Source organism: Octopus bimaculoides, chromosome 1 (genome assembly GCF_001194135.2).
Source record: "Octopus bimaculoides isolate UCB-OBI-ISO-001 chromosome 1, ASM119413v2, whole genome shotgun sequence".
Classification (NCBI taxonomy): domain Eukaryota; kingdom Metazoa; phylum Mollusca; class Cephalopoda; order Octopoda; family Octopodidae; genus Octopus; species Octopus bimaculoides.
Genome location: NC_068981.1, coordinates 166,906,832 through 166,918,020, shown reverse-complemented (window position 1 = coordinate 166,918,020; position 11,189 = coordinate 166,906,832). Strand labels below are relative to the sequence as shown.

The window sequence follows — 11,189 nt, the reverse complement described above, 5'->3', positions numbered from 1 at the left end:
ATATATATATATATGAAGAGAGAGAGAGAGAGAAAATAAAATTAAGAAAAAAGCCTCAAAGAATACACAGCAATACAAATAATTTAGGGGGACAGAATACCTATTTTAAAGACTGAACTTAATGAAAGCAGAGAAGATAATAATAGTGTCAAATCCACCAAGTATAGCTGCACTAATACAAGAGGGAGATCAATATTTTCTTATATACAGTAAGCTTGCATTAAAAATTGACGAAGATACTTAGTGATACTTTAACTTCAAGCTTACCTTAGAAAAGCTTATATGAAAATTTGGCAGATTTTCAGCAATTTTGCAATAATTAGCAGAAACAAAAAGTAAACACATGTGCTTGTTGATACACAGTGATCAGAGCTTTGTAGAGCTTGGCCAAATGTACATGCACCAGTGTTAAGCAAAATGTTTAGAGAACTAAGAGACTTTGGCACCACTGTACACCACCATTGAAGCACACAACAATGAAAAGGTGCAGTGGCACTGAGTTTGAAATTAAAAAAAAAAAAGTAAAGGAGTTCAAGCTGTAAAGTATTAAGCAATAATTAACAGAATAAACAAGAAGAAATTAACAGAAAGTTAAAATGATAACAATAAATAAGGAAACATTGAAAAAATGAATATAAATAAAAAGTTAAAACTAAAATATGAAATGATGAATATATAGATATTAGTAATGTGTTACCATTGGAAACGCTTTTTTTTTCATAAATCTTAAAGGATACGAATTAAAATTACACAAACATATACATATATATGCATACGTGTGCATATATATGTATATATACAAGTGTTCATATACATGCATATATACGTGCGTTCATATACATGCATATATATGCATTCATATACATGCATGCGTGTGCATATACATATATATACATGTGTGCATATACATATACATGTGTGCATATACATATATATAAAAATATACATGTGCATATACATATGGATTTACATATATATACACACATGTGCATATATATACATGTGCATATACATACATGAATGTACACATACATGCACACATACATAGACGCGCACAAGCATGAATATACACATACATGCACACATACATAGACGTACACAAGCATGAATATACATATGCACACATACACACACATGTATACATATACGCATACATACTCTTCTTTCAGTCATTTGACTGAGGCCATGCTGGAGCACCACCTTTAGTCGAACAAATCGACTACAGGACTTATTCTTTGTAAGCCTGGTACTTATTCTATCAATCTCTTTTGCTGAATTGCTAAGTTTCAGGGACGTAAACGTACCAACATCGGTTGTCAAGCGATGGTGGAGGAACAAACACAGACACACAAATATACACACACACACACACACATATATATACACACACACACACACACACAAACACACATGACTGGCTTCTTTCAGTTTCCATCTACCAAATCCACTCACAAGGCTTTGATTGGCCCAAGGTGCCACGTAGTGGGACTGAACCTGGAACCATGTGGTTGGGAAGCAAGCTTCTTACCACACAGCCATGCCTGCACCTATATACACATATGCATACACACACATATACATACATATGTACACACACATACGTGTGTATGTATTTGTATATATACACATGTATATACACACATGCATATATACACATGCATATATACACACATGCATATATACACACATGCACATATACATGCATAATACACACATAATACATACATATATCTGCACCCATGTACACACATTTGCTACACACACACACACACCTACATACATATATAGCATACACTCGAAAGCTTTTGTTTTTCTGACAAAATGCATGAAGGAAAATAATTATAATTCTTTTACAATTACAGTAAACAGTTTCAATTGTAAGACCAAGTTAGCATGAACAAGTAGGGCGAAGAAAATTGTTTGATAGATCTACTTTGAAAAGATGTCAGGTATTAATTATCACTGATTCTTAATGATATACAAAAGATATCTAACCCTTTAGCATGCAGGATATTCTGTCAAATGTAATTCATATTTATTCAAATTGTTTTGAATTAGTCATGAATCATCTCATAGCTTCAATATTTCAATGTGATTATTTTTAGAATGATATTGTAGCATAAGTGTGAGGGGCTGGATATGGCCAGTTTAAATGCTAGAGAGTTAAATACATGCATATAAAGAAGACTTGATGACCTGTACAACATAAATATTAAGAACATCAATAGAATAATCAGTATGTGCTATCAGAGCGTTATCATTGAAACAATACCAAACTAACAATTCAAATATTCATTAGCTTTTTTGACATTAATCTTTCTGAGATCTCTTCTATTACAGAGCATTACCATTTTATAGTGTTAATTTTTCTAAAAATTAAACTGTTCATCATTGTAATTATATGTAAGAACTTCTTAAGTTATATTCCAAATGCCATAAAACAATTGTTCGATATTTTACTAAACCCTTCTAAATTCTGGACGTTCTTTTATGTTACTTTAAAAATATATTAATACAATAACAGGTCTCTTTTAGGCCAGAAATTAGTTCAACTGCTAATATCTGCTGACTCTATAAGGCACAACTTATCTACATATAAGAGCACTAGTTATCTAGAGTAAGTGGGAATATCTGACCGATTCTTAAATTGTTCCTCATCAATAAACTACAGCCTGTCTGCTATTTTCACACACTCACTTTAAACCTTACAGTAATGGTTTCAGTTTCTCAGAACTCACAGCTGTATCTTACATATGCCCTTTTGATACACCTGATTTCCCTCTTTTTATCATCCATACTTGTCTCATCTAACCAAACCTGTATTAAACACTTGACCAAATTCTTGTTTTGCAAAAGCTTCCTCAATCCATTTATGTAAGTTCAAGCTCAGCATCAATCACATCAACCTTGCCAGTGGGAAAACATGCAAAGGCTATCAAATTACTCCTACTTTTTAAATTAAATAAAACAATATATTCATGCCACTTTCACAAATGTTTTCAACAAAACAAAACACATACTTGTATGTTTTTTAAGGCTGGATATGGATATAAAATGTGTATCTGTGTGTGTGTGTGTGTGTGTGTGTACATTTATATTTAGCTGTTTTGTACTCATTTTTAACAGTTCTCAAGCACCTCAATTTGCAATATTGATTTTTCTTAAGCAAGGGGATAGTATAATTGACTTGGGCTCAGTACATTACTTGCTGTATAATTTTAAATAATGCATTTATTCATTTTCATAAGTTGTCCCAAGCAGGATGTACATAGTGTAAGACACATGCTGTCAACATATAAACCCCATCATAAGAGCATTTAACTTGCAAACCTGTTGTCACAACATGTTCTGAAACATGTTGTTACAGCAAAACATACATAATTCCTGAAAGGTTTTATACATCTTTTAACAATGTCAAGTATGACTGGCTAGGACTATATAAATCACCAAACTACTATTTTTTTGTTAGAAAAAGAGTTTCAAATGTAGAGGAAATAAGATAATGTGACAAGAATATTAGCAGCGTAACAGGAAATGAAACTGACATGGATTTAGCTTAGTCACTACTTCATTAAAATTTGAAAGAATGCAAGAAATTAGATATAATTCCAGTTCCACACTGTTTTATAGTTTACTGCAGTTATTATAATATTGTATGTATGATAAATGAATGGATTGATTGGTTCTGTGAGTAGCTAAGGTTAGTCTGTTTCAGAGTACTAGAGATTCTCTTTAGGAATTTCTAGGAAAATAATTTGGAATTTGGTAACACAAGTTTTGATCTATAAGAGCTATACAAATGAGGTTGAAATTTGTGTCACTATCATTTAAACTTGAAAAAAAAAAGTTTCTATATTTAGTGTGATGTGCCTCAAAATTATTTTAACATTCTACAGAAAAAGATTTAGGTAAAGTTAAAAGTTAATTAGACAAAACAATTAGAATATTATATTTGAAGCATTTATGAGTCAAGAATTTTTATCTTTAACAGCCAAACCTGCTAAAAAATCTATTATGAATTAAATCCTACACAAAACAAAGCTAACATGCTGATCAAGTAAATATTAGTTATTCATTAACACTAAATCTAAAAGGAAAAAAAAAGAGAGATTAAGTTTTATAGAGTAATATTAATTATAACTAACTTGCAAAGGAAATATATGAAAATATTTAAAAAATTGAATACTTTACATATAGAAAATGTTCAATGACAATATGAATATCTACAGAAACTATAACATTAAAAGGAAAAGAATGAAAAATGTAATTTTTGCTTGGATTTTGTTTAGAAAAAAAACAAAAAACAGATGAATGAAATGTACAACAGAATATACAATTTTCACGTATATGTAAATACACCTAGCAGCTACTCCTAAATGATAAACAATTTGCGTTTAGAAACAAGAAGCAAATTATTTCTGTATTGAGGTAAAATAACAGTAACATTTTAATTGTCTAACTCCAACATATTATAATGCTGAACAAAGTAACAATTTTCAACACAAAATGAAATCAGAATATTCAGAAAAATGTAGGTAGAAGTTTAACATAGATTAAAAGCAAAATACATTTCATGTTACACAAAATGCAATCAAGGTTTTAGAGCCTAGAAAATAACTGATTTTTCACATAGGCACATGACCATAAATTTGTTGAGAAGGGAGTTTAGTCAAGTGAATGACCTCACAATATAAATGATGTTTCTTTGGTCAACTTCAGAGAAGATGAAAGTTGACTATAAAAATTTTAACTCAAAACAGAGAAAAAAACTAGATACTGTAAAAACATTTACTGTTTCTACTACTTGCCCATCACCATCACTGTGCTTAGACTAGAACTTATTTTATCAAGCCTGGGGGTGGGGATAAAAGGCAAAGTTAGCTTTGGTATAATTTGAACTCAGAATGTAGAGAGTCAAACAAGCAAATGATTATTTCTAACATAGGCCAGAAATTTATGGGGTGTGGTCAGTTGATTACAATACTTCACTGGTAATTCTATCCTATTGATTTTGGCGATATGAAAGGAAAAGTTGATCTCAGCAGAATATGACCTCAGAATGTAAAGAGCCATAAATATTGCAAGGCATTTTTTTTTTTTACAAAGTGCCAACAGTTCTTCCACCTTCACAAAAATAACCATTTCTGATTTTGACACAAGGCCATCAATTTTTGAGGGGAAAAGATTAGCTGATAATATTGATTCCAGTACTACACTTATTTTAGTGACCCTGGGGATGATGAAAGGCAAGTTCGCCTTTGCAGAAATTGAACTCAGTATGTAAAGAGCCAGAACAAACAAATAAATAAATAGAAATGCAAAAAATTAATTATATAAACAGAATTTTTTTTTTTTTTTAATTTTCATTAAAACCAAGGTCATACTTTTGAACATCAATCACGAAGTTAATTAAAGTATCATGTATTACATTTTAGAAGTGAATCAAGTCATAATATGGTATAAATTATTTCATTTATCAGAAACAGCAATAACAATTTAATTTCATATAATATAACCTCACTGAATGTTAGTCTTAGTTAAACTTTCAGTTGACAGAGGGAGAAAGTAGTAAGACTCACAAAAGAAAAAAAAAAGCTTCCCATTTAAAACATTTACCATTAAAATTGTGAATTTTTTGCTTGTCATAATTATACGACTATTCAATATACATGAATTAGAATCTTATTTTCTCTCTTAACAATAAGTCACTTTCTTTTCCTACCAGTATGTCATATTGGTAAATGAGTTATAAAGGTAATTATATATCATCATCATCGTCATTGTTTAACGTCCACTATCAAACCATAATCTCTTTTAAACAAAAACTTAACATTTTACTGAAGAAGTTGTTAAAACTTACAAGCATAAGTTTAAACATGTTTTGCAAATTTTGGCCAAAAGAACTTAAACACAGTTTAAGCAAAAATGCTACAATAGATAATTTATAAGCCTGGAATCAGAGGCATTATTGAACTATGTTTACTTGATCTTGCAAAGAACATATTTTAGTTTCAAATATACATCAAACACCAAATAAATCTTGAGTTAACAATGAAATTTCCCTAATCAATGTTAGAAAAAAAGAAGCAGTCTCAACAGATTAAAGTTTGTTTAATTCACTAGAGTTTACCCACAAAAAAATACGTAGAAAAACACACAATTATTGGCATATAACCTTTTGATGCAACAAGCTATAGAGAATATTTGTTAAATCAAATATTTGTTGATTAGAGTTCATGGTTAATAAGTCATATAAAAATACTTTAGAGAGAAGTATGACAACTGCACAAAAAGCTAGCATTTAACAATTAGTTTCCTTGGTAACACACTACTTTCCACAATGGTTCCCATTAAAATATAGGTCAGAAGGAAAAATGTAATGAAAGAATTCATTTTCATTTACATTTTCTCAAAGATATTTAAGTGAAAATGTCAAAAATCCATCCCAGATTCCTGTGCTTAGGAAACATGAAATAAGTGCTCGAAAGTGGTATCCATGGAAACACACATGCAATGGGTTTTATGAGAAGAAGCAGGTGAAGCATCGTCGGGGGAGACTCGTTGCACTTACCCATGTTATGAAGTATCGAAAAGTAGCTTTCTGTGGTTTTTGCTGAAAAGGGACGGTGGTTGTTAGGATTGCAGAAAAATTTCACAAGTAACACAGGTTACATTCAGACCACAAAATTGCACATTATCTGCTTCAGACAACAAAATATCAAATAAGTAAGAAACAACATTCACACATTTTTAAACATTATTTTCATTCTTGATGAACTAAACTTTGTTGCTTTTAAAATTTTGTAAAATTGTTAGAGAATCTTGAAAATTTAACTTTACTGCTTTAAAGTTTAAACCTGGAAAAAAACTTGTTTCAACTTAATCTCAATAACTGTGAAGTATTATTTTGTATTCAAAACTTATTGTTTAAAATTTTGTCCTGATGAGATGTTGATAGAGTGAACAAAAATCAAGTTACTTTATTATGTTACAAAAGTTAAGCACTCTAAGCATATTCTTATTTTATTTGTATTTGTTTATGAAACTACAACTTACAGCTTACATTTCAATTTATTTTGAAAATGTAAAATGTGCATCAGTATATAATTAGTTTGTAATATCTTTATTAAATTTTTAATTTGAAAAAAAATCTGTTTTCCCTACGTACAGTTTTATGTGTCTATTAGCACTGTGTGTTTGTACATATATATATATACACACATCTATGCACTCGCAAATACACACATGCATAAATATATACACACATACTATTGAATTGTCAACCTTTTTCCTGTAAATATGTAAATAGGTTTGTGCTATCATGGCTGCTTGTGCTGAAACATCACCACACAAACAAAAGTATAATTATTTAGTAGGTAATAATAATACTAATAACCATACTGTGTTTAGTAAAATTTTAGAGGAAATAACTATTGAAATTGTATAAAGGAAAATATTTAGATTAAAGTTTGAATTTCCACAATAATTATAGTAGAATATATTTTAGAAATTTTTAATTAAGCCATTCTAAATCTATCCAGTTATAGTTAAAGGAACAAAATTCAATTAAAAGTTGGATGAAATTATAAAAGAAACAGAAACTCAAAGACATGCTCTTAGATGTTAGGGGGTAAAAAAAACCATAACATATGGGAAAGTGCTAGTGAATTTTTGTCCAAAAAGGTTTCACAGTAAATACATTAAAACAAAACAATATTGGAAAATAATATATATACACACACTACCCACAAAGCCTATAAATTTTATTGAAAAATGTTCTTTTCACACGAAATGGATTCAATGTGAACACACTCAAAAGTTAACAGGATAATGCCTCATATCCTTTGAAGTTTAATACTTGGATATTTCAACTGTAAACAAATATTTTTTTTAATGGGTTTAAGGTTAGCTGACATCTGTCATCCACTTTATTCAAAGTTTAACGCTTTCAACTTGGCTACTCAAATATTTAAAAACTCCTTCCTTTTCAGTAATCTCTCTTACCATTATGGTCATTTCTTCCAAAATCTAGCTTTTAGCCTAAATAGTTATGTATGTGTTTATGTGTATATGTGAGATTGTATATTTATAGTTGGTTTACTGACAAAATTCCCAGTGCATTCTTTAAATATTCTATACAGTTGACATACAGACATTAGTAACTGAATAACACACACACACACACACACACGACTGGTAAGACTAATAGTCAACTGAGTACTCAATGGTATAGAGTAGTTGTTTCAACAACTCAGAATTTTGGTATTCCAAGACCTTTTAAACAAATTGAAACTTGTCCATTAGATTATATTCAGTAACTAACATCTGTGTGTATGTGTGTGTGTGTGCATATGTGTGTGTGTGTGTATGTGTGTAAAACGCATAGATAAATGGATGTAATCTAAAGAGAAAAAGCTATCACAAACCAAGTTTGCTTGAACCCCCAAAACAGACATTCCAGAATTAAGCTGAGCACTACCTCTTCACAAATTTGAAAATACATTGCAAGAGACCCACCAACAAAACGAAACCAATCTAGAAGAAAGAAATATTCAAATAAAATTGATGCAACCATAAAAACTTCCCTAATCACAAATTTTCTAGACTACTATATTTCCCAAAATCAGCTAAATGTGCTGAACTTACTTATGATACAATAAATATTTAAACCAGTGATACAAATTGTGGTCAAACAATTTGTATTATATTTTTACTGATTTCAGACAGTCAATGGTAGCCATACTTTCAAGGCATTTTAGTCAACCATAGTGATCCTAGTGCTTGTTTCAGTCTAGTAGTTATCTTATGAATCACAACTAGTCAAACTAGACATAAAAAGACGTATAAACACAAGTTTTAAATGGTGTGGAAGCATAAACACAAATATACACACATACAATTTTAATAAGGTATACAATTTATTCATTCTGGCTATTACTCAGAATTTCGTAATAGAAAGGATGTCCTTACAAAACAATGCAGATGAAAATATTTCTAAAACTGTTAAAAGCTATTTGTTGAAAACAGTCAACTGTATCTAGGCATGGTTTCTCAAACAAACACATTTTCGTGTATATATGCTCGCATACCTACTAAAATTCACACATGCATATGTGGGTATGAGTAAGAAGATTGTTGTTCCAGGTATAATCTCACTGTGCAGCACCTTAGACAAGAACCTTCAATTATAGCCTCAGGTTGAGCTGGTGAGTAAATTTTGGGAGATGGAAACTATGCAGAAGTTAATCCTGCATGTGTATACATAAATTTCCGTGTTTACATTTATGCTGGTCAAAGCAAAACCAGTGTTACATAGGTCACAAAACTTAAGGGTTTGACAAATAAGATCCATAAAACAAGTACTCGACTAAAATAAATACTGGAGTTGGTTAATCAACTAAAAATCTTTGGCAGTGGTGCCTAAGCATGGCCACAATTCAATAATGTAAATCAAAAAAAAAATATATAAGCCTCACATATGTACAAAAGCACACGTGTGTGTGTGAGTGTGTATTAAATTGGCAAATATATATATATATATATATATATATATATAAATAAATAAATATATACATACATACACACACACACAGGTACATATATATTGTATAAAGAGCATGTATGGATGCTGCTCTTTTTGTGGAGTGAAATGAAAACACCAGAGCTGAATACACACTTTTTCGGAGTCTCACGTTTCATTCAACATTCTACTAACAGGTACTAAATATACACTAAAATATGCATTTGTCATTAAAAATACACATACACATCATTAAAGGACATACAAATTTATGGACTAATTCTGATTCATTTTTAAGTAGATGTACATCATCATCTGAATCTAATCCTTTATTATATTTCTAGTAATTATTTTATCTCTTTGGTTGGGGGAAAAGATCAACCACCAGACAGATTGAATGTAGAGGCCTGATTTTATATAGTCTAAAACTGTCTGTCAACATACCTTAAAATTTTGTACAAAATAAATATATTCTACAATGTGAAATTTGGCTATTTAACTATAGTAATATATTTCAGAAGCAATCCCTAATCATTACAAAATACATATTGTTAAATTTTGATCCACTTCTGCCTAGAATGTATGGCTGTGCAGAAATGGATGAATACAGTCATCTATTAGGAGAGTATTTGTAGACAGCCTTGGATTTCAAAATAACGTTGCTAAACCTACATATTAAGAGCTATGTTTTAAGCCTAATAAGCATCTCAGTGTAAAAAAATATATGCAAAAGAAAATTTTTAAACATTTTGTCAAAGAAATGTCAACTAATATATCATTATAATTTCATCATGATGTGAGAATGAGCTAAGTGAAGAAAAAACATAGAGAAAGTAGATTTTGTGTGTAGCAGATGTGCAGGTACAATACTAGGAATGTGCAGAAAATAGACTCCTTCAAATGTCTGGGAGGATCCTTAGAAATAGTAGACAGTCTCCGTTACCTAGGCAGAGGAAGCTCCGGAAGCATAGTTACTCGAATAAGAACAGGTTGAGCAAAGCTCAGAGCTGCTACTTTTGTTGATAACAAAAGGCTTCTCCCTCAGAGTGAATGGCAGATTACATGATACCTGTGTACGAAAAGCTATGCTACAAGGTAGCGAGATGGGTTATGACTTGTGAGAACATGTGAAGACTTGAAAGAAACAAAGCCAGTATACTCCACTGGATGGGTAATGTTAGCGTGCATGTACAACAGAGCGTAAATGATTTCAGAGAAAAACTGAGTATAAGAGACATCAGGTGTAGTAACGCAAGAGAGAAGACTGTGCTGGTATGGTCATGTGATGTGTATGGATGAGGACAACTGCATAAAAAAGTACCAATCTCTAATTGTAGTGCACACATATGGAATGGGTAGACCCAGGAAGATGTAAGATGAAGTAGTGAGAAGGATCTTCAGACGCTAGGTCTCACTCAGGAAATGACAAGGGACCGAAACTTCTGACAATTTGCTGTACTTAAAAAGACACATCAAGCTAAATAAAATTGTAGCCATCTATACATACAAGCATATCCCTCTGTCAGCTGAAAAGTCCTTGTTTTGTGAGTTCATGGGTGCTAGTACCACGTGGAAAAGCACCCATGCCGGTGCCACGTGGAAAAGCACCCATGCCGGTGCCACGTGGAAAAGCACCCATGCCGGTGCCACGTGGAAAAGCACCCATGCC

General features: G+C 31.2%; 1 protein-coding gene across 1 annotated transcript in view; it reads right to left on the bottom strand.

The window, feature by feature from the left end:
- Positions 1 to 11,189, bottom strand: part of LOC106869306 (trafficking protein particle complex subunit 8) — a 115,640-nt gene that overhangs the window by 56,013 nt on the left and 48,438 nt on the right. Inside the window, exon 7 of the mRNA XM_052971467.1 lies at positions 6,572 to 6,613. Within this exon, the coding sequence (XP_052827427.1) occupies positions 6,572 to 6,613 (42 nt within the window). The remainder of the gene's footprint in view (positions 1 to 6,571; positions 6,614 to 11,189) is intronic.